At 39.3% G+C, this 27,098-nt stretch overlaps 1 protein-coding gene across 1 annotated transcript in view; it reads left to right on the top strand.

Annotated features, from left to right (window-relative positions):
- The window catches only part of RHOBTB1 (Rho related BTB domain containing 1), a 39,553-nt gene extending 16,011 nt beyond the window's left edge, over positions 1–23,542 (top strand). The window contains exons 3-9 of the mRNA XM_077822593.1: positions 9,261–9,446; positions 11,177–12,150; positions 12,560–12,678; positions 17,874–18,024; positions 20,352–20,440; positions 22,721–22,826; positions 23,373–23,542. Of these exons, the coding sequence (XP_077678719.1) occupies positions 9,261–9,446; positions 11,177–12,150; positions 12,560–12,678; positions 17,874–18,024; positions 20,352–20,440; positions 22,721–22,826; positions 23,373–23,542 (1,795 nt within the window). The remainder of the gene's footprint in view (positions 1–9,260; positions 9,447–11,176; positions 12,151–12,559; positions 12,679–17,873; positions 18,025–20,351; positions 20,441–22,720; positions 22,827–23,372) is intronic.
- The last annotated feature ends 3,556 nt before the right edge of the window (positions 23,543–27,098 follow it).

The raw sequence follows: 27,098 nt of genomic DNA, 5'->3' as shown, positions 1-27,098 counted from the left end.
TAACATGAAACATATGGCAGAATGTGAGTAAAACAGAGTAGGAGACCTACAGTTCTCCCTCAAGGAGTTCAGTCATAAAATTAATTAATGCTTTTTTTTTTTAACGAACATAATCATAGATTCGTAGATATTTAGGTCAGAAGGGACCATTATGATCATCTAGTCTGACCTCCTGCACAACACAGGCCACAGAATTTCACCCACCACTCCTGCAAAAAACCTCACACCTATATCTGTGCTATTGAAGTCCTCAAATCGTAGTTTAAAGACTTCAAGGAGCAGAGAATCCTCCAGCAAGTGACCCGTGCCCCATGCTACAGAGGAAAGTGAAAAACCTCCAGGGCCTCTTCCAATCTGCCCTGGAGGAAAATTCCTTTCCGACCCCAAATATGGTGATCAGCTAAACCCTGAGCAGATGGGCAAAATTCATCAGCCAGATACTACAGAAAATTCTTTCCTGGGTAACTCGGATCCCACCCCATCTAATATCCCATCACAGGCCATTGGGCCTATTTACCATGAATATTTAATTACCAAAACCATCTTATTCCATCATACCATCTCCTCCATAAACTTATCGAGTTTAATCTTAAAGCCAGATAGATCTTTTGCTCCCACTGCTTCCCTTGGAAGGCTATTCCAAAACTTCACTCCTCTGATGGTTAGAAACCTTAGTCTAATTTCTAGTCTAAATTTCCTGGTGGCCAGTTTATATCCATTTGTTCTTGTGTCCACATTGGTACTGAGATTAAAAAATTCCTCTCCCTCTCTGGTATTTATCCCTCTGATATATTTATAGAGAGCAGTCATATCTCCCCTCAACTTTCTTTTGGTTAGGCTAAACAAGCCAAGCTCCTTGAGTCTCCCTTCATAAGACAAGTTTTCCATTCCTCGGATCATCCTAGTAGCCCTTCTCTGTACCTGTTCCAGTTTGAATTCATCCTTCTTAAATATGGGAGACCAGAACTGCACACAGTATTTCAGGTGAGGTCTCACCAGTGCCTTGTATAATGGTACTAAAACCTCCTTATCCCTACTGGAAATACCTCTCCTGATGCATCCCAAGACCGCATTAGCTTTTTTCACGGCCATATCACATTGGCAGCTCATAGTCATCCTATGATCAACCAATAGTCCAAGGTCCTTTTCCTCCTCCGTTACTTCTAATTGATGCGTCCCTAGCTTATAACTAAAATTCTTGTTATTAATCCCTAAATGCATGATCTTACACTTCTCACTATTAAATTTCATCCTATTACTATTACTCCAGTTTACAAGGTCATCCAGATCCTCCTGTAGAATATCCCTGTCCTTCTCTAAATTGGCAATACCTCCCAGCTTTGTATCATCCGCAAACTTTATTAGCACGCTCCCACTTTTTGTGCCAAGGTCAGTTATAAAAAGATTAAATGAGATTGGTCCCAAAACTGATCCTTGAGGAACTCCACTGGTAACCTCCCTCCAGCCTGACAGTTCACCTTTCAGTAGGACCCGTTGTAGTCTCCCCTTTAACCAATTCCTTATCCACCTTTCAATTTTCCTATTGATCCCCATCTTATCCAATTTGACTAATAATTCCCCATATGGCACGGTATCAAATGCCTTACTAAAATCTAGGTAAATTAGATCCACTGCGTTTCCTTTGTCTAAAAAATCTGTTACTTTCTCAAAGAAGGAGATCAGGTTGGTTTGGCACGATCTACCTTTTGTAAAACCATGTTGTATTTTGTCCATTTACTATTGACTTCAATGTCCTGAACTACCTTCTCCTTCAAAATTTTTTCCAAGACCTTGCATACTACAGATGTCAAACTAACAGGCCTATAATTACCCAGATCACTTTTTTTCCCTTTCTTAAAAATAGGAACTATGTTAGCAATTCTCCAATCATACGGTGCAATCCCTTGAGTTTACAGATTAATTAAAAATTCTTGCTAATGGGCTTGCAATTTCATGTGCCAATTCCTTTAATATTCTTGGATGAGGATTATCTGGGCTCCCTGATTTAGTCCCATTAAGCTGTTTGAGTTTCGCTTCTACCTCGAATATGGTAATGTCTACCTCCATACCCTCATTCGTCATGCTACCATTATCCCTAAGATCCTCTTGAGTCTTATTAAAGACTGAGGCAAAGTATTTGTTTAGATATTGGGCCATGCCTAGATTATCCTTGATCTCCACTCCATCCTCCGTGTTTAGCGGTCCCACTTCTTCTTTCTTTGTTTTCTTCTTATTTATATGACTATAGAACATTTTACTATTGGTTTTAATTCCCTTTGCAAGGTCCAGCTCTACTTGACTTTTAGCCTGTCTCACTTTATCCCTAAATGTTCTGACCTCAAGAAGGTAGCTTTCCTTGCTGATGCCTCCCTGTTTCCACTCCCTGTATGCTTTCTGCTTTTTCTTAATCACCTCTCTGAGATGCTTGCTCATCCAGCTTGGTCTACAACTCCTCCCTATGAATTTTTTCCCCTTTCTTGGGATGCAGGCTTCCGATAGCTTCTGCAACTTTGATTTAAAATAATCCCAGGCCTCCTTCTACCTTTAGATCTATAAATTCTTCAGTCCAATCCACTTCCCTAACTAATTTCCTTAATTTTTGAAAGTCAGCCCTTTTGAAATCAAAAACCCTAGTTGCAGATTTATTTTTGTTCATCCTTCCGTTCAGTTTGAACTGAATTAGCTCATGATCACTTGAGCCAAGACTATCCCCTACAACCATTTCTTCTATGAGGTCCTCACTACTCACCAAAACCAAATCTAAAATGGCATCCCCTCTAGTCGGTTCAGCAACTACTTGCTGAAGGAATCCATCAGCTATCGCATCTAGGAATCGCACTCGTGCTCCAGTCTATATCTGGGAAGTTAAAGTCTCCCATGATCACACAGTTTCCATTAGTATTTACTTTATTAAAAATATTGAAAAGGGCTCTATCCATATCCAAATTAGATCCTGGTGGTCTATAGCACACCCCAAGCACTATCCCAGGGGAGGCTCTAATAGTTTTCTTCCCCAATGTAATTTTTGCCCAGACGGACTTAGTCATGTCCATTTCATTGCTTCTTATTTCTTTACATTGTACCTCATCACTGATATACAATGCTACTCCACGACCTTTACCTTTACTTCGGTCTTTCCTAAACAGCACATACCCCTCAATACCTGTAGTCCAGTCATGACTACTATTCCATCATGTTTCCGTTATCCCTATAATATCTGGTTTCACTTCCTGCACCAGTAGCTCTAGTTCCTCCATTTTGTTACCTAGGCTCCTTGCATTAGTGTACAAACATCTTAATTTTTGCTGTTTGGCCTCGCTCACATTCTGTACCCTATTAGGCACGGTCATTCTACAGCCAGTATAACCTATTAGACTGGTATCTACACTGCCCTTCCTCCTACCCATGGCTGTGTCCTCTCTTACTTCGTTTTCTTTCCTCTCAATGCTAGAATCTGGCGTGGAGATTACCTGGACAGCTCCCAACCATCTCCCCCAGATTCCTAGTTTAAAGCTCTCTTAATCAGTTTTGCCAGCCTCCATCCTAGAAGTCTATTTCCTTCCCTACTGAGATGAAGTCCGTCCCGAGAGAACTGTCCTCTGTCCATGAATGCCTCCCAGTGGCCGTACATCCCAAAGCCCTCCTTATAGCACCACTGCCTAAGCCATCTGTTGATAGTCATAATCTTGTCACACCTTTGTTGCCCTTCTCTAGGAACAGGCAGAATCCCACTAAAGATCACCTGAGCCTCGATATCTTTAAGCGTCTTCCCCAGCCTAGCATAGTCTCCCTTAATACTTTCCAGCGAGAATCTAGCCGTATCATTTGTTCCCACATGAAGGATAATTAGGGGACTCTTTCCTGCTCCCTTTAGAATCCTTTTCAACCTCAGATCTACATCCTGTATCAGCATGGAAGCATATCCTCTGGAATGGTGGCCGAAGCATGAAGGGGCATACAAATGTTTAACGTAACTGGCACATAAATGCATTGCAATGCTGGCTACAAAAATGCCATGCGAACGTCTCTTCTCACTTTTAGGTGACATTGTAAATAAGAAGCAGGCAGCATAATCTCCCGTAAATGTAAATGAACTTCTTGGTCAGCCAGTCACTCAGACAGACAAGTAGGACTGAGTGGACTTGTAGGCTCCTAAATGTTTACATTGTTTTGAGTGCAGTTATGTAACAAAAAAAATCTACATTTGTAAGGAGCACTTACACAATAAAGAGATGCACTACAGTACTTGTATGAGGTGAATTTAAAAAATACTATTTTTGTTTATCATTTTTACAGTGCAAATATTTGTAATCAAAAACAATAATATAAAGTGACCACTGTCAACTTTATATACTGTGTTGTAAGTGAAATCAATGTATTTGAAAATGTAGAAAAACGTGCAAAAATATTAATACATTTCAGTTGGTATTCTATTGTTTAACAGTGAGATTAAAACTGTGATTAATTGCGATTAATTTTTTTTTAGTTAATCGCATGAGTTAACTGCGATTAATCAACAGCTCTAGTAACCTCTGATAATCAAGCCGAGACTGACTTTACGTTTTGTCCTGTTTCACTATAAAATCTGTTAGATGTTTAGTTACAGTTAGCATGATTCAGCTGTCAGATATTCATACAGTAAGATACACTTTTCTGTCTGGCAACACTAATGAATTTGAATTTAAACAGTCATAGCAGAGATTGAAGCCAGGCATTTCATGAGTACGCACTACACAGTTTTCCCCCTTTCTCTCACTTTGTCAATGTTCCTCAGCCCCCATCACTTCACCTTACTATTTTCATTGTCAACTGCCAAACTGTATGATGGTTTTGTGACCTGGACAAATGCCCACTAGGGACTAGGTTGGCTCTGTCAAACTTATTGCACGTGAGACCATCTGAATTTGGAGCAAGCGCCCAAAAGTATATGGAAAGGTAGAGTATATGCCACCTACCCCTCTTTGTTTAACTGATAACTTTTTTTAAAAAATGTAGAATGCCTTTCCTCTAGATATTATGGATATGCTGTAGTTTATATAAGGTATAAATTCAGAGCTAGAGCACTTCTGTTGTTTTAAATGTAAGCTCTCAGCAGTATCTGCATTGCATGTGGCTATTTTTAGAAACTGTAAGTCTTGCTAGATATGTGTCCTCAATGAAATGAAGAAAGCAGCAGTACTGAACAGTTTCATTAATGATTTAAAAGGCCAGTGTTGAGATTTACAGGTCTTGCTTTATCTATTCATTACACAAACTGCATACACAATAAATTTGTGCTAAATTAAAGTTTAATAGAAATGAGATGAGAAGCTTATTGCTGAGTTTAGCTGCTACTATTCTGTTGATGACTCTTTAGGGATAACTCTTTGTTTTTAAAAAAATGAGTCCCCTTTCTCTCAATTCTTCTTAAAGCTATTATTCAGCACTTTCCTTTCCCTAAGAGGGGTATGCAACTTATATTACATTCATGATGCTTCAAGCATCTATCAGCTGAGGGACCAAGAGCTGGGAGCCAGTTTCTAATAGCACTCTCTCAAATAACAGAACAATGATTTAGGCCCAATTCAGGAAAATACTTAAGTGCATACTTAAAATTGTGCTTTACATGTTGTGCATACTTAAAATTGTGCTTTACATGTTTTCCTGAGTCGGTCCCCTAGTTTTTGGCAGAAGAGTGGTACATGAAACAAAACAGTTGTATAGATAATTATTTGCTACAAAAAATTATCTTGATCCTTACAATTGCATGCTCATGGACCCATACACGCACACTGACAATCTCTTACGATAAAAGAATGAGGAGTACTTGTGGCACCTTAGAGACTAACATTTATTTGAGCATAAGCTTTCGTGGGCTAAAACCCACTTCATCGGACGCATGCTGTGGAAAATACAGTAGGTAGATAGATAGATATACACACACAGAACATGAAAAAATGGGTGTTTCCCACCCATCACACCCTGTAATGTGTGATCAATTAAGGTGGGGTATAATCAGCAGGAGGAAAAAAAAAACTTTTGTAATGATGATCAGGATGTCCCATTTCCAACGGTTGACAGGAAGGTGAGAGTAACGGTGGGGGGGAGGGAATAAGCCTGGGGAAATAGGTTTAGTTTGTGTAATGACCCATCCACTCCCACTTTATTCAAGCCTAATTTAATGTCTTATGATAAAGTATTTTTCCTCATAGCTACAAATGTCAATGAATTTTATCAGATCTCATTTTAGTTGTTAATTGTTTCCCAACACTGTTGTTTTTTGTTTTGTTTTTTTATTTATCTGTTCCATTATATCGTTTGGGGGGTGAGAGGTGTTTAGTCCATGTTAAAGAAATGGTCAATACTGGAAATTCTTCATCAATTACAATTTTGAAGACTTTAATTAAGATCTTGGAGGTACTGCCTTGCAGTCACTCCACACAACAAATATTTTATCATTGTATAGAGGTGTGTGGTGGTTGTATTTCTTCATTACAGTTTCAGAAATGTGACCTGTGTGTTCATTTGTCTATCCTGAAGCCTTTCACATTTTTACTCAACTGCTAGGTGATGCTTTGGGGTTCAACCCAGACCAGTAAGGGGCTGTGCCCTGTACCCCTGACATCTCTATGCTGTGCAGCCTTGTTTCAGAGTGTTACCAAATATGCCTGTTACTTTGGGGTATGCTTGTTTATTAGGGTTACTCTTCTGTGGGGGAGAGGGGGTTCTGTAATTCTATTAATGTACTGCTTATGTCACTTGTGTGTTCATATGGAGCTCTACTCCTTCCTTCTGCAAGTCCCCTCCCAATGGGGCTATCCTGAAGGACCTAGGTTCCCCAGGACTGGGTTCCTCCAGCCCTAGAACTCGATGAGCGTGTGTGTGCGCACACACCCCCACACACACACTAACAGAGCAAGTCTGAGTGGACCGGGTCAATCAGCACCCTCAGGCTGATCCCCTCGTATGTCCCTGTACTCAATGGGCTGGCTTAAGCCGAACCTTCAAGCTGTCACCCTGGTGTGCCCCGGTCTCAATAGGCTGGGCTGAGCAGCACTGTCAGCTGCCCCCACTCCTCCCTGCCCACCCCCCGATGTGCCACAGGTTTAACACATCCCTATCCCGCTTTCATGTCACAATTGTACTGGTAGTAACCCACTTGATGAGCAAACCCCACAGGATTTTTGGGCACTACAGGGATCTTTAGCTTAGGTAAAAGAAGTGTTGCTGCAGAGTAAATGGTGGAAGCTAAAAACACAAAAGAGTAAAGTTCAGAGAGAGAGAAAGAAGCAACCAGCTTAACCATAAAAGTTATTTATTGAATAATAGTGATAACTACACAAGGAGAGCCTAAACCAACATAACATACATTTTTAAAAGTTAATACCTGAGGTAGAAAGGAAAACAGAGAGAGAGGGAAAAAAAGGATCTCACCGCACCCTGAAGCATGAACTGGTCGGGATTCCCAGGTGATGGTGGTAGCTCTGGGTCCTGAGTGCAAGAGACAGGCAGAGACCCCAACACGATCAGTCAGGAGATGGAGTCCCAGTGGCACTGATGCAGAGTTTGAGTCTATGCATCAGAACACTTACTTGGGCATAGGTAGGGGTTTTTGCAGAGAAAATACAGTGCTTCAAGGGAGAACACTAGATTTGTTTATGGGTAAACTGATGGCTTAAGGGTTTTCTTTAGGCTAGACAATAGGAGCTGATCACTCTTGGCTATGGGTGGTGTTTTCTTCCAGGGAGCTCACAATTGAATTAGGCTCCTTCAGTATTTTGGATATCTATCAAGAATTTATTACTAGAATTGGTCTGATAATTGCTGAGCTGGCTGTGTGCAGGCATACATTCATTAACATCTGGAGCAGAGATTCCCATGATGCAGTGCGTCCCTGCTTTTCTGGTCCCAGAGTTCAGTGCGGTTCTCTGTTCTTCATTCTTTATGCTAATCCCTGTCCCATCTTTCATGCAGATGAGGCTAGGGGAGTTGTCTCTGTTCTTCATTCTGTATGCTAATGGAGATGTCTTAATCTTGTCACCCTTGTCAGAAGGGGTCTAGGTGTGTCTCCCAACGCCCTTCACTGCTCTCTGCAAGCCTTTTCTCTGATCAGTTTTGGTTCAAGCAAGAGATTGGTGTGTGGGGGGTATCTTTCATGAGTCAGACAGGCTAGATACTGCGCCCTGGTTCCCCAAAAATACAGAGCTGACTGGTATCAAGTGCCTGACACCAACAGCATGCTCTCACAGCATGACTTAACAGATTACAGTCTGTTGTTCAAAATGTTTTTCACCAAGTCTCTTTTCCAACATGGCTGACCAGACTTTCTGGCCTGGACCCTGCACAAAGCTCAAAGTGCTTGGTTCCTTCATCTCTTTAGGTGAAGGATGCCAAAATGGCTTTTTCTTCTCTCTGCTTATATCTGCCAAAGTTTGCTGATCCTGCTTCAAGAGTCAGGAAGGCTTCCTGAGGATGAAGTCTCCACCACTCAATCAAGATTAAGTGGTCATATTTCCCCACTTGCTCTCCTGTGGGCTTTGCTTACCTTGCGTGTAAATGTGCTTTTCTTTGTCCTTGGTCATACCTTGCTTAATTTACATTGGAGACACATTCAAGCAGGTAGAGCAACATTCCTTTATCTGGAACAGGCATGGCTTAGGCACTTGTTGCCAAATACATGTTAAGAGCATATTTCCATTACATATCTGTGAAGTCGTTTTGTGGGTTTACCATACATACATCATGCAAGAAGATTAATGATCAGTGAATTATTAGTTTTCTAGTGATATACTGCATGCCAGCTTTTGAGTATATATCAAGACCACAGTGTGCCAACTGGCATTGGGATGCCCTTAGGGTGACAGTGACCTGATAATATGAAATTTTGGTGTCAGTGACCAGAAATGTTTTTGCAGGTGATGACAATCCCTCAGAGTCAAAATAGAGAATAGCAAACTCTAGCTACTGTAAACTTCTGCAGAATAGACGAACACTCTGCTTGTACATGCACATAACTTACATTGAATCTGGAATTAAGAAGCTTTCTGTGTCTGATATTTTGTGTTCACATGCTGTTGTGATGGACTGTATAACTTTTATCAATCTTATGAATAAGATGTATCCTAATATCAGGGATTTAGTGTGTTTTTGAAAGTGTGGTTGAGCAGTGTCAGTTAGTATTAATGAAAATCATGAAGCTACAATGGAAAGATTGATTTTGATTACGTGTGTGTGTGTGTATATATATATATTTTTTTTTTTTCTTCTTGATTTCATTTTAGGTCTGATGTAGTTGTTCTGTGTTTTTCAATTGCTAATCCTAATTCCTTGAATCATGTGAAAACAATGTGGTATCAAGAAATCAAGCACTTTTGTCCTCGCACACCTGTTATTTTGGTTGGCTGCCAGCTGGATCTTCGTTACGCTGATCTTGAAGCTGTTAATCGAGCCAGACGGCCTTTAGCAAGGTAAAGTTTTAAAAAAATTCACATTTTAAAAGGTTCTGGGTTTTAATCAAATATACTATTTTTCTGAAAAGAAATTATATTATCACCCAGTATGGTCTGTTTGCCTTAGTTTTCCATCTTATAAAATGAAGATAAATAACACTGTTTCACATCCTGTCTGTTCTCTTGTCTGTTCATACTGTAAGCTCTTAATAAGTGAAATGCTGTTTGACAATGCATTTTCTAAAGTGCCTAGTACAATAGAGCCTGATATTGGTTGAGCCATCTGGGCATTATAGTAATATTTAAATAGTGAGCAGCAGAGATTTGACATTGATTCCAGTGGCAAAACACATATGCATCATGCCATAATGTATTATTCCTGCCAATTGTCACTTTGGCATTTGGGGGTTAGTTTGGTTTTTGGAAATGTAACCCTAGAGCACAGCACAGAGCAAAGTGGGTATATATTTTACATGGGGAAAAAACACATTAAAAGAAAGTTATTTATGTTGCGAAGTCAAGCACGGATGCATCAGATGAAGTGAGCTGTAGCTCACGAAAGCTTATGCTCAAATAAATTGGTTAGTCTCTAAGGTGCCACAAGTACTCCTTTTCTTTTTGCGAATACAGACTAACACGGCTGTTACTCTGAAACCTGCCATAATGCATGGGGGGTCTGAATTAAGGTTTCATGAGCACCTGTAAATCCTGTCATTCCCTAACTTTCAAATGCTTGACTGTCCAATCTAAACAATAGCCTCTTCACATCTGTAATATTATTTCCTAATAATCTGATTTTTTTAAAGAATTTTTTTTTAAAGTATAACAGCCCTCCGTCACCATTGCATCATCAACAGGATTTGAACCCTGAACCTGTAGCACAGACTTTTACTGCGTGACTTATGGGGCTAACTACATTAGCTGGCAACAGGAGAAGGCTCTTAAACCAGAGCGGGAATGAGCCCCGGGGTCATTTGAGTGGTCCAGTTCACTCCTGCCCCATGTGCCCCACGGGAATGGGAGTAACCTGCTAGTATTGTATGCTGAGTCTGGGGAAAGGGGATGCGGCCAGGTGGAGTGGACCCAAGCCCAGCTTTCTTTTCTTTTTCCCTCCCACTCTTTCCTGTAGCTGCGCGGCCAGTTCTCAGGCAGTCAATGTATATGCTGATGCTGCTGTTTTTGGCAATGTCATGCGCCTGGCTCCTCAGAATGTCCATGTTCAGCTATTATTTTAGCAGGCTGCCAGGTTTTTTTGAGAAGCATAAGTGACAGAAGGGGAACAAAAAGAAAAGGAGTACTTGTGGCACCTTAGAGACTAACCAATTTATTTGAGCATGAGCTTTCGTGAGCTACAGCTCACTTCATCAGTGGAACAGTGATTTTTAAACAGTTCATAATTCAGATAAATGTAAATGGGATTTGAAGGTTTGCTTCACATTGTGAAATATTGCCTACCTATATTTAAGTAATAGGGTTATATTACAAAGTATCTACCAAATATAAACATTATTACCAGCCCATCTATTAGGTAATATTTTTGAAGTGTATAGTACAATGGTTGCAGATTTTTAGGGGTCTCCATGAGCCATGCCAGCTACCATTTTTATTTTTATGAACTGAATAATATGGATAATACATGTTCTTCTTTGTGCTCTAGATTTTCTGGACTGTGGTTAATGACAGCCCTGCTTTGTGTGTGATTTTTTGTTTTTGTTGTTTGTTTGAATTGTATTTTATTTTAATCCTAGGCCTATAAAAAGGGGAGATATTTTACCACCAGAAAGAGGCAGAGAGGTTGCCAAGGAGCTTGGGTTACCATATTATGAAACTAGTGTATTTGACCAGTTTGGAATTAAGGATGTTTTTGATAATGCGATCAGGGCTGCACTAATATCCAGGAGACACCTGCAGTTCTGGAAGTCACATTTAAAGAAGGTCCAAAAACCTTTACTTCAGGCTCCATTCCTACCTCCAAAGGCACCTCCTCCAGTTATTAAAATCCCAGAGTGTCCTGTAACCAGTATGAATGAGGCTGAATATTTGTTAGACAATCCATTGTGTGCAGATGTTATGTTTGTTCTTCAGGAGCAGAATCACATTTTTGCTCACAAGATTTACCTAGCTACCTCCTCTTCAAAGTTTTATGACCTTTTTTTAATGGAATGTGAAGAATCTCCAGACTTCAGTGAAATACAGTGTAGTACAGAAAAGACCAGTAGGGACTTCCTGTCTAGATCAAGTCAACTTGAAACAGATGGTGACAGTGATGAAGCAAATTTAAAAACCTCTGATGCCAAACTTCCAACACTAGAAACTGATGGGACTTTAAAGATGCTAGAACTTGAAACTGAAGAAACTAGTTCTACAAGGGGAGCTTTGTCCTCCTTGGGCAAAGGGTTTGTTAGTATGCATAAGGAAATACAAATCAACCCTGTATCTAATAGGAAATGTCCTGTAACTGTGGTCAAAATGGATTCCTCTGTTCAGCCTGGGCCTTTTAAAACTGTTTTACAATTTCTATATGCTGGGCAACTGGATGAAAATGAAAAAGATTTGACAAGATTAGCACAGATTGCTGAAATCTTAGAGGTATTTGACTTGCGGATGATGGTGGAAAATATTATGAATAAAGAAGCCTTCATGAATCAAGAGATTACTAAAGCCTTTCATGTCAGGAAAGCTAACCGGATAAAAGAGTGTCTTTGCAAAGGGACATTTTCTGGTGAGTAAATAAACTCTCATAGAAAAGGCCACAATTCTCCTCTCTCTTATACCAGTGTAACTCCACCCACTTCAATAGTTATTCCTGACTTAAGTCAGTGTGAGAGGGGCAATGGGCCCAAAGTTTACTATAAACTGAAAGCCAACATTTTCGACAATGGGAACCTAAAATTAGGCTCCTAGATTTAGATTGCTAAATAAGGGGCCAGATTCTCAAAAGTGCTGAGCTCCCATCGTCTCCTATGAGATTTCATAATTGCTCTTCACTTACCTCTATAAAATCTGAGAAACATAAAGGAAGCAATTCCTTACTAACAAGTATGTGCTCCTTTCTATGTCTTGAACTAGTAATAGGTTCCACTTCAAGCACTGACTATTGTAGTTATGATTGTTTCTTGATTCCATGGCAGATGTGACATTTAAGGTGGATGATGGAAGCATAAATGCCCACAAGCCACTGCTGATATGTAGCTGTGAATGGATGTCTGCGATGTTTGGAGGATCATTTGTTGAAAGCTCAAACAGTGAGGTATTTGTCCACTCTGATCATTGTATTTCATGTATGTTTTAGGGGTCGCTATTTTAAGCATTGTGGTATTTCCTGAAACAATTATTTATTCAAGACTTAGCAGTCTTTTGTGTGTTTATGTTTAGACCAGAAGTGTCCTTTATTTATTGGGACATTAAGTTAGAATACGTTGAACAATAGCTTGTCCTCAGCAGTACTGTTACGTTGCCACCACTGCTTGCTGTGTCGGCAACTTCAAAATGTTTTATGGATCTCTACTTTTAATAAAACTTTTTTTTAAAAGTTAGGCATGTAAAAAACTGTCTTGAGGCTTCTTGACTTATATCCAGTTACCTGAAAACAACTTTGAGTTCAAAATTAAATTTTTAAGTTATTTTTCCATGATCTAATCACTTCTAGTATTTTTAAAAAGAGAGGGGGAAATAAATGTAGGTCAACTTATAAGAGAGGGAAACAACTTAAATATAAGCCTTTATCTCCCTCCCCTCCCACCCCAAGCAAAAGTTCTATCTGGTTGCCCTGTTTTAAATGGGTTTGCTCCATCTTTCCTTTAGTGCCTCCCTTCAAAAAAGTGTTTCATTGCCAATTAAGGAACAGCTCCTGGGCCCACATAACTGCTTTTCAGGAGGAATATTTTTCTCCAAACTGTGTAAGTGTTTATATGACTGCATAACAGCTCCCAAGTAGTCAGTGTTGTGGGTTTCTTTAAAAGTGTTTCAAAAAGTTGGGTAAATATATATTTGCATAATCAGGGCCATTACAAATTAAATCATTCTGCTAGCCCTTTGAGAGGGTTTATGGGATTCGGTTTAAAAAAAGGCAATAGACTTGTGACCTGGTGCCTGGATGGGCCACACTGAGAATGCCACAGTCAGAGCAGACTGCAAGAAATAGGGCAGACAATTCCCCCAAACTAGTGGTTTCTTCTATAATTAGATTCACCAAGCCAGTAACAAAGGAGCTTCTGCAATCCCACACTGGTTAACAAGGAACCAAGCACAGTCCCCTTTAGGCATTCCAGCCCTTGGCTCCCACCTAGACAGCCGAGTCTAATACAGTGAGAGGTTACTGAAAACCTGATTCACCATATGTGAAGCTCACCAAACCCAAAGGACCAGGCACTTATCCACAGGTTAATGAGAGTCTTAGATCCTACCCAATAATCATGCTGATGCCAATCCTTAAGTAACTAAAAACTAAAGGTTTAATAATATAAAAAAGAAAGAAAAGAAGAGAGTTATTGAATGGTTAAAGGATCATATACATACAAGTGATTGTCGGTGTTCATAGTCAGGATCATAGCAATGATAGAATAAACTGCTGGCTTATAAAAGTCTCTCTGGAATCATCCCAACAAGTCAGAATCCAAAGGCAGCTTAGATGTAAAGCCTTTCCATGTATTTTCCAGAATATTCCAAATAACTATTTGGAAGATCTCAGTCTCAAGGCATAAACTTTCCCTGTTCAAAGTTCAGCAGACTTGAGATGACAGGATCTGGCCTGAGGCTTCTCTTTTATAGCTCTCTAGCAGACTGACAAGGCTCCTCACAGAAATTGTCATAGCAGGTAGGGATGTAAATATTAAAAAGTTAACCATTTAAACGATTAAAAATATTTCATTTAAACGGTTAACCTATTAAAGGGCCAGTGCGGCCAGGGCTGGGGCCGATCCAGCTGGGGCCAGCATAGCCGGCCAGCCCGGGGGTTAACAGTTAAGGCAGGTTAACTGGTAAGCCTAATGCTTACCAGTTAATTACATTCCTAATAGTAGTGCCTTTCCCCAAGGAGGAGTAGGCAATGCAGATCACCTTTGCTTTGAAGCTAACCTTCTATTTCCTATGCATACACAGCTAAACTAGTACATTTATTCACATAAGGCAATTAGCAGGTCCTCCATTATAATGTAGATAGTTAAGCTGAAGATAATGTAGATGATATTATTAGTTTTCCTGCAGTATCTCACATTTTTTATATTAAGGTTAACTGAACCATTTGCATACGTAACATAAGGCAATTAAGACAGTAAAGTGAATTAGTATCTACAAGCTAATTTGGTTACGTTGTTAAACTTCTAACAGGATATTTGTAAACACAGAGAAATACTCTTAGCATCTGTCACATTCAAGTAAATTGTCTTGATTACAATTGTAATACTGCCTGTTAAGTTGTTATGGGTCATACACAGTTCGGCTGGTCTGTCAGTGTCACAAGACTATATATACAACCCAATGTGTTAAACTAATAGAATGGACCTGGCATACAGTACATCAACAAAAACTAGGGACTTAATACTGACGCAGTCTCCTTGTTCTCTTGTGTAGGGCATGTATGAGATGCTGTGTAAACTGTCTCAACAGTGGAGTAGATCATGGCAAAGGCCTCTTTTAGGCAGTCCAGTAACGCGGGAAGGGCTGTGTGTGCATTAAGCTGATTGTTTGGATCAGTCTTTGCAGAGTTCTTTTTTCAAATTTATGGATTTTCTGATTTTTGTCATGTTGTTGTCATCTTTAATATTAATGAGACTTGCATTAATGTCAAGGGGAAAATATGCCCCTTAGTGTTGTTATAACTGTACTTTTTTGTATTTAATATTCTAGAAGACTGTGTCCTATTTAAATTGTTCTCATTACTTTTAATATAGCAGTAAGCACAGTTCCCTCCCCAGAGGCACACTCAGCAAGTTGGTCATTAAAAATACATACCTCAATTGTAGTAAGCAATACATAGCAATAAGAATATATATTCATTTTACACAAGCCTATTTCTAATGATAAATGTAATAGTCTTAGCTCATCTTTTGCAATTTAATATTTTAAATGTACTAAACATTAGTTTTCTGGAGTTTGTGAAATACAGTACTTGGACCGGAGAGCTTTAAAAGTATAAATTGGAATGTGTGTATATAGCATATTACCTCAGTCTAGTTTACAGAAACATAATGATTTGCTTCTCAATGAAATTTGCCTGAATTCTGTAGGTAGAACACAGATTTTTATAACATAAGCACTAAATGGTCAATATGCAAGTTAACAAAAAAATCATCTATGTTACAAAACCAACTCTTCTTAGTGTAACTTGCATTTGGACTGACAAGTGACTACTGTAGATCCAATGTTGCAGATGCTTCGTCAAATGACACGTGATAAAGGGTCTGATCCAAACCCTATTGAAATTATTGAAAGGCTGAAGCTGACTTCAGTGAATTTTGGATCCAGTGGCTGCAGGGTCAGACATATTAAGTTTGTCACTATTGTAAGAGTAGCAGCCGTGTTAGTCTGTATTCACAAAAAGAAAAGGAGTACTTGTGGCACCTTAGAGACTAACAAATTTATTTGAGCATAAGCTTTCGTGAGCTACAGCTCACGATGCATCCGATGAAGTGAGCTATAGCTCACGAAAGCTTATGCTCAAATAAATTGTTAGTCTCTAAGGTGCCATAAGTACACAAAATAATCTACTCCAGTAAATAGAAAAGGAGTATTTTCTTCTTCACCTACAGCAAAACAAGGGAAATTAATTTTGTTTTGCTACTTTAAAAACAAAAAATCATGGACTAATGTTTTCCAGGTAACTAGTGATTCTGTGTGTGTGTCATTTTGGTTGCCTAACTTAAGACACCCTTGAAGGTACCTGAATTTCAGAAAATGCCCATCACTCACCTTCTGAAAACCAGATCCCTTAAAGTGTTGCAAGTGGAGCTCTTAAAAATTGAGGTGCCCAAAATCACTAGTCATTTTGTGAAAATCTTTGCCCTATTCTATAATTTATCTTAGTCCCTTTTATGTGAAAAGGTTTGGATGCCATCACTAACAAAGGTTGGAATAGTAAACACAATTCTCAATGCCTGTTTAAGTGTACTGCTGGGATTTTTAAAGGAAAGTAAGGGAATTAGGCACCCAACTCCCATTGACTTGATAGGGAATTGGGCACCCAAATCACTTAAACCCCTTAAAAATTCCAGCCTATGTTTATGTTAATTGGGGGAGGAGTTGGGCTTTCTTCCTTTTTGATACCTGCTATGGCTACATTCATCGGTATTGCATCAGCCACACCCTTGCTGTTCTCTGCTTTCATTCATTATTAATTAACTGAAAGTGTTAAGAGCAATGGAGATGCAAATTAGAGCTATCGAAAGCAATCCCTGTAGAAAAAGAAGTACTGCTAGCTACTGAAAAATAATTAGCAGTAGAAGAATATTTTCTGAATTGTTTTTAGCTCAATAGTATTTATATTAGGAGCACCAATTAGCTAATACTGACAAGTGGTACAAAGCCATAAAGGAACAACCTACTCATAAGGCTTCTGTGTGTTTTTCTCCATCCTCTAGGCTAACCAATATTTGAGTCTTTTATGGAGTGCCTCGGCGTATGTGACTTTGGATAGGAAAATAGAAAGCTTTAACCACTGTTGATTATACAAATATAACCATAAGCCAGGATCACTTCTGATCAATCAGACTGAAGTACATTAATGCCTGTTTGTAACTATTTTTTGTATTACTGATTTTTTCTACCTGTTAGTTGACTTACTGCATGTTCTCCAAAATATCTCTGCCCAAAGCATTGGCATTTCTTTTCCTATTGCTATTATCTGATTGCTATTGAAAGGAGAGTTAGGCTTCATTATTCAAGGTGTATGTGTTTTCACAATCGACTATGGGGATGCAGCTCTGGGACTTATTTGGCCATAACCCACTGACTGCCCCTGAACACTTGAGTCTATGCAAGTAAGAAACAATTCTAATATTCCAAACAGTATTCAAAACAGCAGTGCCAGCTGCACTGTTTATAAAGGAAAAAGTGGTTGCTTTATTGATAGCCATGAAATATTACCATACCAGCCATTGATCTTCACTGGTAACTGCTCTGACATCAAACAGTCCCACTTTTTAAAAGTGTGGCCCAGATCATCTGCTGGTTCAATTTATATTGCACTTACATTAATTTAGGTAGAGCTGCATACATTTTAAACTGGCTGAGTTCATGTACATACATAACTAGAATCTGACAGATTTGTTGGTAGCTCTTCAGCTTTTTAGATTTAATGTGGAGTCTCTCTTTAATATTTTACTATATTGCTAAAACATGACAGAAGGAGAAAGGATAGCAAGGTGGGAGAGGAAGCATATGGCCTGCGTTAAGTGCTTGACTACATATCTTTCACTAGAGCACATTTTTTAAAATACCTTTTTTCAGGTTGTTCTTCCCAACATAAACAAGATTTCTATGCAGGCAGTTCTGGATTATTTGTATACCAAGCAATTATCATCAAGTCAGGAGTTGGACATGCTTGAATTAATTGCACTGGCAAACAGATTTTGCCTCCCACACTTGGTTGCACTGGCAGGTAAGGATTCTGACTCTTTACAGGTGCAATGCTTTCATGGACTGCTGTATTGCTTCTTAGTGATTTTTTTTTAACATATACAATTTTTTTGCCGTGAATGCTGAGGGAAAGAAATGCCATTCCTTTATATAAAGACAAATTGTATTACAATGTGGTATTTTCACTTTTAAAAAATGTACTTGCCTTTTTCTTTCCACTCTCTAGGACTTGTGCTAAATTAATGCAGTCCTTTTAAAATGTTCCATACTTTAGAAATAGGAAGTGAAAACCTTCTCTTCAGCATTAATATAATGTCGCAATTCATAATGTCCATTTGATTATTCTTAACTTACAGCAAAACAGTAGGGACACTAAGCTTTCAATTATAATGAACTAGGCTTTCCATGATAAAATCCATCTAGAGAGCATAATAACTGAGCCAGTTTAAAATTGATCTGATTCAAACTCTTTGTAGAAGAGCTGTTCAAATCTATTTTTATTGCCCAAACTAGAGTCCATTAGTTATTCTCCTATAGATGTGGGGGATGTTGATTTCAAGAAAATCAACTTTTCCATCTTTAAGTTAGACCAGAACAGCAGCATGGGATACTTTAATACTAAATCCACATGCACCAAACTTCTAGATAGTGGGTTTTTTTCTGTTTCCTAGTATCGTACCAAAATACTGTAGGGTGGAGATTCTGAGAGATGGGACGACCAAGTTGAACAAATTCACAAGATAAGTTTTAGTCATTTCCTTGAGTGTCATTTACCCAAGCCCCCAGGTAGCTTTAAGTTGTGCAACAAGACATTTGATTGTTGACAGCATTACAGAACTAACTTAGGCCCTGCTCCAACCAAAGTTTTTGTGGGGCCTTATACAGATATCCTTCTCAGCATTTGTGGAACAAATGTGCTTTTAATGGTAAGAACATCTTATTCTGTCTCATTTAGTGAAATATTTATTGTGAACTCAAAGGCTACTTTTTGTCCCGTTGCTATGATTGCACATAATGGAGTTGAATTAGGCCACCTTTGGTTGTCTCTAACATTCTGTCAAAAGGAATGTCTGCTCTGTTGCACTGTCTTCTGGCCAAGTGTGGCTCTGCTGAGGCCTGTCTCAGTTCCCTGTTCACTCAGGCTCCTTTTAGAAGCTGTTGAGATATTCAAACCACTCCCCCTTCTGGGGTCTCATTTATTAAGTCCTGCACAAAGTCTTTCAAAACAGAATTCAAACTTACAAAGTCATCAACACAGTTTCATCACAGAGCGCCCAGTCCTCTCCCCCCTCGCCCCCGGGTCAGTCCTTTCCTTAAAGTTCCTTTCTTTCAACCCAGTCCCATGCTGGGCATACCCCCTTCTCCTTAGGGTCTGTCTTCCTGCTCTCCCAGCACCTCTTGCCTGGAGTTTGGCATTTTCCACAGCCCTTTCCCCTGCTAATTCAGGGCCAGAAGGAGCCTTCTTACTCCCTGAAGTGTCTGCAGGCATCTGCAAAGAACCACCTGCAGCTGTACCCACACCCTTTTATAAGGCCTAGGCACCTCTCATTAATGGTGCACTGGACCCCGATATATCTTAGAGGGGCCAGTCGCACACTCCATCCTGTTATTGATGTTGATCCTTCTAGGAAAGGGCTAAGTGAGTTCTGCTGACTTACCGAGGCAGGTGGCTTACCTCACCTAGATACAAGAAACCAGGGGTGGCTCTCTGAGGAGAGAGGGTGTATTCTGGAGGAGGAGCATCCCTAAGGGGGGAACCATAGGAGCAGCCACTCCTGAGAAGACTCAAAGTGAACTTTGCTGTCGTCATTAATTTCTTCATTAATAGAGCCAAACCATAACAATGGGGATGGTGGCAAGGTTTTGATTCTGTGTAGTACCTGGACTCTGTTCTAGGGCAGGTTGGGAACAACACTTACTCAGAGGTATCCATTGTAGGGTATCCAAGGAGGTATCCATTGTAGGGAATCCAACTACTAGGGAATCAGGAGTGATTATTGCATAAACATAAGCACATGCAAGATCTGTGTGTACAAAGGGACATATACTCACATAGGGGGCAGATCCTCAGCTAGTGTAAACTGTCCTAGCGCTCTTGGCTGGGGATCTGCTCCTAGATGTATGAGGGCAACTCAAGAGATCACAGTGAAGCTGCACTTGCTTACGCCAGCTCTGACTCTGATCAGAAGTTCGAATGGATCTGCTGCTGGTGCAGTAGTTGCTGTATTTATCTTTCATGCTAACACACACGTTCTTTGGTTCTTGATTCCCTAAATGAACTGCATTTATAAATGTTACCCTGAAATATGTATTTTTACAGTGTCGGTTATTAGTTTTCTACTTTAACAGAGCAGCATGCTGTGCAGGAGCTGACTAAAGCCTCAGGGAATGGCATTGGCATAGATGGTGAAGTACTCTCCTATTTGGAATTGGCCCAGGTTAGTAGTGACTGATTTTTAACCTTTTTAAAGGCATTCTGCCCAACTGCAGTACTCTGAAAAATGATGGTGTTGAGCATTATACCTGCATAAATAAAGCCTTTCAAACAAAGGACCCCTTGTTTCCACTGCAAAGAATTGAGGGACCACAGTTATCATACTGTACTAAGTCTTCTGCATCTTAATTTTTAAAACTTAATTGCTGTGATAATAACACTATCTTTTAAAATGTTTAATGTCCTTTGCAGAACAGATTTATCTTCTCCACATCAGTTGAGAAATCAGGCTCTCTATATTGAGGCTTAGTTTTGTGTCTATCAAATACATATTTCAGTTTTTGCTTGTGGGGAAGCTTCTGTAAGGTGGCAGAGCCTAGCGCCTCCAGCCTTGTGTCTAACGCCATGAAGTAAAGTTCTTGAGCTTTCTCACACTCAGGCATTCTCCGTGGGTGTCACCATTTTATGCCCATGTGCCCCTTAAATCTTTCTCCATTAGGTTGCTAGGGACGAAGTAGTACCTGTCCAGCATTGGGAGGGCAGAGTTAGGCTATGTCTACACTGCGCACCTTACAGCAGTATGGCTGTGCCGCTGCAGTCATGCCATTGTAACGTGCGCAGTGTAGCTGCTCTTTGTCAGCTGGAGAAAGCTCTCCCGGTGACAAAATAAAACCACCTCCAACAAGGAGTGGCAGCTTTGTCAGTGGGAACCAACAAAGCACTGTCTACACCGATGTTTCTCGTCATCAAAACTTTTGTCATTCAGAGGGGTTTTTTTTTTTTTCACACCCCTGCACGACAAAAGTTTTAACCACAAAAGTGCAGTGTAGGCCTGGCCTAATTGGCCACCCTCAAGGGGGACATCTCTGCAACACCCAGCCATTCCTTTGTGACTCTGAGTGAATTGCCTATCGTGCTACCTTACTTTCATGCACATCACTTTTCTGTCTGAGCTCCAGAGACCCTGAGAGACAGAGTCCAAAGTTGACTCTTTGTTTTTAAATATGTGATTGAGTTTTCCCTAAAGGAATTTGCAATATGGTTTCTTTAGGGATGCGGTAGTACAAGATATTTTGCTTGTTATATGAGAAATTGAGTTATAGAGTTTAAGGCCAGAAGGGACCATCAGATCATCTAGGCTGACCTCCTGTATATCACAGGCCTTGTAACATCACCTAGGCAAAGTTAGAAAAAATATTACAGTCCACAAATGATTCTTCAAAACACCCTAATGACTAGGTCTGGCTTCTGCCTGTGCTTTCATGACTGGCATGTAGCACCTACTGTCCACTGCAAGCTTCCCATCATCTGCTTTCAGCTCTGTCGGGACCCATAACACCCTTACTAACCCAGTTCTGAATCTCTTCCGATAAAAGAATGCTAGTTCTGCTAAACTGTGGGGGTTGTTGGGGTGGTGGTTGGGTACAGAAGTCATAAGTTCAAATCCTGTTATGATTTGATCTGTGTCCTATTAAGGTTTTAAACAATCAGAATGCCAAATAGATGCACATACTTTACCAATCTGACTCACATAATAGCTATACTTTCCTCTGAGCAGACTGCCTGTCCCAAGTTTTGTACTATGCTTTCAACAGTGCCTTAAGCTCTTTCATTGAGAACACTTCTCTGGGGAGTGAGTTACTACAGGGTAAGATTTGTAATAACTTGATGGCAGCTGCAAACCTAGATTTAAGTGCATAGGATCACAGTTAGAACCCAATCCTATGAATCATAGAATATCAGGGTTGGAAGAGACCTCAGGAGGTCATCTAGTCCAACCCCCTGGTCAAAGCAGGACCAATCCCCAATTTTTGCCCCAGATCCCAAATGGCCCCCTCAAGGATTGAACTCAAACCCTGGGTTTCGCAGGCCAATGCTCAAACCACTGAGCTATCTCTCCCCTCCTGCCAGATGGTAAGGGCCTTAAACTCCCATTGAAGTGAAATAAAGTTGGAGCTGTTCACACCTCTCCGGAGGTGCTCAGCACATTGCAGAAAGAGTAAGAACCCTAACTCAGCTACTCCCACTGACAATCCCATTTTGGCCACTGAGAGTGCCAGTGGATTTTTGTGTAAAAGGAACAGTAACTCTAAATCCACATGGTGCCGCTAGAAGCATCCTCTGAGCAGCTGCTCAGTCTCTGCTGAGTGTTATGCAATAATCCCCAGTGCTGAAAGCATGACAGGATAGATTCATTTAGGGATCACGCTTGCCTTAACTTGTAGCTTTTGTGCAAGATGACCAGTAGTATCAGGAAATGTAAACTGACTGTCTTTGCTTGTAGTTTCACAATGCTAATCAGCTGGCAGCGTGGTGCTTGCACTACATCTGCACCAACTACAACAGTGTTTGCTCCAAATTCCGCAAAGAAATAAAAGCTAAGTCTTCAGGTAAGACCATCTTCAACTTTCCCCCCATCTTTTCTTGACCTTTTTCTTTCTGTCCTTGGAACATGAACAAGTGAATTAGCTCAACTAAACTATGATGGAAACCCAGTGTTCTCTCCATCCTGAGTTCTTCTGATCAGGTAACCAAAGAGTTAGAATTCTTCCTCTGCCTCACGGACCAAGAGTTACACATATAACTCCTATCAACTGAACTAAGAATGGCGTGAATGACTCCCTGTGCTTCACCTCGAAAAATATATTCGGTGTCTGACTGTATTTTACATTATTTTGTCATAGAACAGTAAACAGTGTGCTTTGCTTAAGTTGCTTTCATTTGAGCCTCTAGGCACTTTACAAACATTTAGTTAATCCATAACATTATTGCATTGAGACAGGTGAGTATCCTTCTGTCCATTTTGTTGGTGGTTAAACTGAGGCACAGAAAGGATAGTGAGTTTACCAGGGTAAATAAATGTCTTACATGCCCTACTTTATTTGTGTTGCAGTTTTAGTATCTAAGTATCTTATTACTTCTCTTTTTTTAATCAGATAATCAAGAATATTTTGAGAGACATCGCTGGCCTCCTGTATGGTACTTAAAGGAAGAAGATCACTACCAGCGTGCTAAAAAGGAAAGAGAAAAGGAAGATATTGCACTGAATAAACATCATTCAAAACGGAAGTGGTGCTTCTGGAATTCCTCCGCTCTAGTTGCCTGAGCGAAGCAAATACATGTAAACACTTCAACGGTGTAATTATAACACTGCTCTAAAATTAGTCTTATTGTCAGAAATAAGATGTAGTTCAGGTTCCCGACACTGATTTTATTCCATGTTTTGCATTTATCATTGTTAGGGTCAAAAGCACAAGCTCAGCTATAGTGAGCCTGGAATAGTTCCTGATATGTATATTTTTGCTTAGTAAGCAAAATCAGCATCTACCATTATTACATTTCTTTTTATACAAAAACAAATCCAGCATTAATGTTTCAAACTCCAAATTGGGAAATATTTTTATACTGTCTTGTGTATTTTGTTTAAATAAAAATTCTGGGTATAACTTTATTTTACAAACCACAAAATAACCACATAGCAGCTTTGTAATTAGATTTTAACTATTTTTCTTATGTGTGTAAAGTGAAATATAAACTAACACCCCCTCTTAATAGATAACCTTCTGTCTTAAGTGACCGGTTTAAAACTACCCCATGCAAATTATCATCTTAGTTAAAAAAAAGCTTCTACTAGGAAACCAGTTTTTGTCCCTACATTCCATGTACTCATAACATATATAGATGGCTATTCCTTCTTTCTAAAGTAAAGGGTTATAATAAGATCAAATAACTGCAAGTTATAGAGCATTTAATCTTTGTTCAGCTGAATAATAGGCAGTATAATTACCTGTTCAACTGCAGGAACATGTATTTCTAATATTTGCCATGTGAGTGCATATAATTTTGGTTATATGGGCCATGTGAAATCTAGTGATTCTAAGTATTCAGAGGTTTTAAAGGTCTAGATTGAAGAGGATAATTTTAAAATCATCAGAAGGGCTTATTAATTTATATCTTTATCCAGGGCAAACTCAGTATGGATCTGAATTCAAAAAGCAGATATGCTGGTAGTATTGGAATTACTGTATTATAGTTGGTTACTCTTTGAGGGCCTAATTCTGCAGTCAGTCCTCTTTCAAAACTCCTTTTTGCTTCTACAGGAGTTATGCAAATGAAAGGCTGCTGAAACAAATAGATACATTCCTCTATTGTTGATGTAGCAGCTTGCAAATGAAGAATGATATTTTAAATTAGATTATACATTCCTTCTGGAAGCAGATATCCAAGAAAGCACAAAGCTGGAATCTCAGTGAATAAAAATCCCAGCATTGTTTAAATCATAGGAGGGGAAAAAACCTCCAGTGTTTTGAAATTTCCTTTGGGTTTATGATTTTCTAATAACTGTCACTCTGAACTTGCAGTGTTGCATTAGAAAAATATAAGGCTGGGTGTGCTTTAAAAAGACCAAACTAAAACACTTCTAAAATTATACTATAGAGCATATGCAGGCCTATGAAGTGTCTCAGGCACCGTTCTGTAATTGAGGTAGTATTATGTTATCAGTTTTGTTAATGCTGTTTTCTGCAGGCAGCTCAGCATACTAATGTGAAAAGCTTTTGATTTTTATTTTTCCTGTATTCATAGACAAGGCAGTAAGTTCAAACCCCAGTGCTGCGAGTCAGGAAAGGTTTCAGACTGAAAGCCATACACACTTCCAAATACTCAGCTTCAAGTCAGAGCTTGTTCTTGGGAGATGCCACCCTAGGGTGGTGGAAGCTGCTTAGCATGGGTGCTGAAGAGACTCCTGTAAAGAAAACAGGTGACAGACTCCATCACCTACAAGATTTATCACTGTACAGTGATAAAGAAGGGCTATAGAGAAAGGATGGCTGCAAGTGTATCCGCATTAATTCCTGGCCAGTAGTATTGTAAATTGTGGAGGGATGAAAAAATGAGGGAATAAATATCAAGACTAGGATGGAATTAACATCTGTTCAGTCATAAAATGTTAACAGATCATGTTTAATAACTATTGCTACTAGGTTTTACATAACCAAAGCTTCTGTATGATTGTAATTTTGCCAAACTGTAATGGATAGATAAATGAACCTGGGGGTATATGCAATAATATCCAGTTGTATTAGTTGTCAGCTACTATAACCAAGTGGCTGGTTCATTTGGTTAATGCCGTCTATGGCCTTTAATCTTGGTGGTTATTTGTGTTTTTTATTTTGAAAAAAAAGTCAATAAAACTGTTTAGCTATAAAATGTCTCCTAGTTCTTTGAATCAGCTTTCTAAATATTGTATAAAGCGCTTCACTTTTTATGGTGTTTGTCAACACTCAATAGTAGTAAAATATGTCTAACAAAACAGTGTATTGAATTTGTGATCACATGGCATATCAAAACTTACAGTTCAGAATGTTATAGGAGAGCCACTTGCATTTGTATTTCTTGATTGGAAAAAAGAATATGGTAGGTGCTTGTCATTTAATGTAAAGCTACAAACCAAACTTTCCTGTCACTTTTTCACACTGTTCCTAATTCTTAATCACCAGGCTGTCACCTGTGTGATGAGAAAGAAACTCTACGTGACAAAAAACAGGAAGAGTCACCAGCAGTTCTTGTAGGGATTTTGGTTGGTGGGTGTTTTGTTTTATTATGTATACTATGAGCTTGCTAAATTGACTACTTTTCTTCAGTTAGTTTCCACTAGCAGATATTTTTCAACAAGCAAAACCTCTAATTACAAGTTAGTGAACTTGTAGCAACAATTCCTCTTGATAGATCTATGCAGTTAAATTGACAAAGCTAAAAAGTTGGTTTTTTTTAGAGAACTTGCAAGATGATGCGTGAAGGGTGCCTTGTTCATATTTTGTTTAAAGCTATTAGACAATACCAAGGGCATTGAAAATAAGCACTTTCAGCACTTAGTGTTCTTAGCGAAAGTGCTAATTTATGAATACTACATATCATAATAATTTGATTTATGAAGCAAGAATTTTTTCCCTTGAATTTGCTATTAGAATTTAGGTAATATATTCAGTAAGAGAAGAATAATGTAGCAAGAGAAACAATGCCACTCTGATTATGCTAAGATAGTAATGTGTAGACAAAACCACTGAAGTGTGCTCCTGTTGTTGCTGATTGTTTTTAATAATTCACAGCCATTTAGATTCCTGGTAAATAATCTGGATGTGACTCACCGTAAAACAGAAGGGGGGTTACCTATTAGTGTTGTAAAATATAGAAATAATTTTGAGAAAACTCATTGTGACTTAGAAATCAGCACTTTGGAGCTAGTCCTGCTCCCACTGTGGTCAATAGGAGTTTTGCCACAGCTTCAGTGTGAGCAGTAGGCCCTTTGTGAGGAAGAACTAGACTACAGTGCCACAGCTACAAGTCTACTTTATTTCCTTTGTTCCTTGTGGGCCTAATCCTCCATGTCCATTAAATTCAGAGCCCCATTGACTTTAATGGGAATTGGATCAGGCCCCATGTTAATAAAGGCAGCTGACAGCATATTAAATATGTAGATTTACTATAAAGGTTACATCGGAGGGGAGAGTAATCTGGGCTCCCAGTCTTATTGCTTGATTTAAGTAGCATGGCTGATCAAAAACTTAATGTGCAGGGGGAAGGGGAGGTGCCTGCAGAATAAAAGAGGGAGGGGAGGCACAGTGTTGTTTACCATACTGTTCAAACAAGTTACCAAAGTGTTA

This window comes from Eretmochelys imbricata, chromosome 7 (assembly GCF_965152235.1).
Source record: "Eretmochelys imbricata isolate rEreImb1 chromosome 7, rEreImb1.hap1, whole genome shotgun sequence".
Taxonomy (NCBI): Eukaryota; Metazoa; Chordata; order Testudines; family Cheloniidae; genus Eretmochelys; species Eretmochelys imbricata.
The sequence above is the reverse complement of the archived record's forward strand: the minus strand, read 5'-3'. Positions and strand labels throughout refer to the sequence as shown.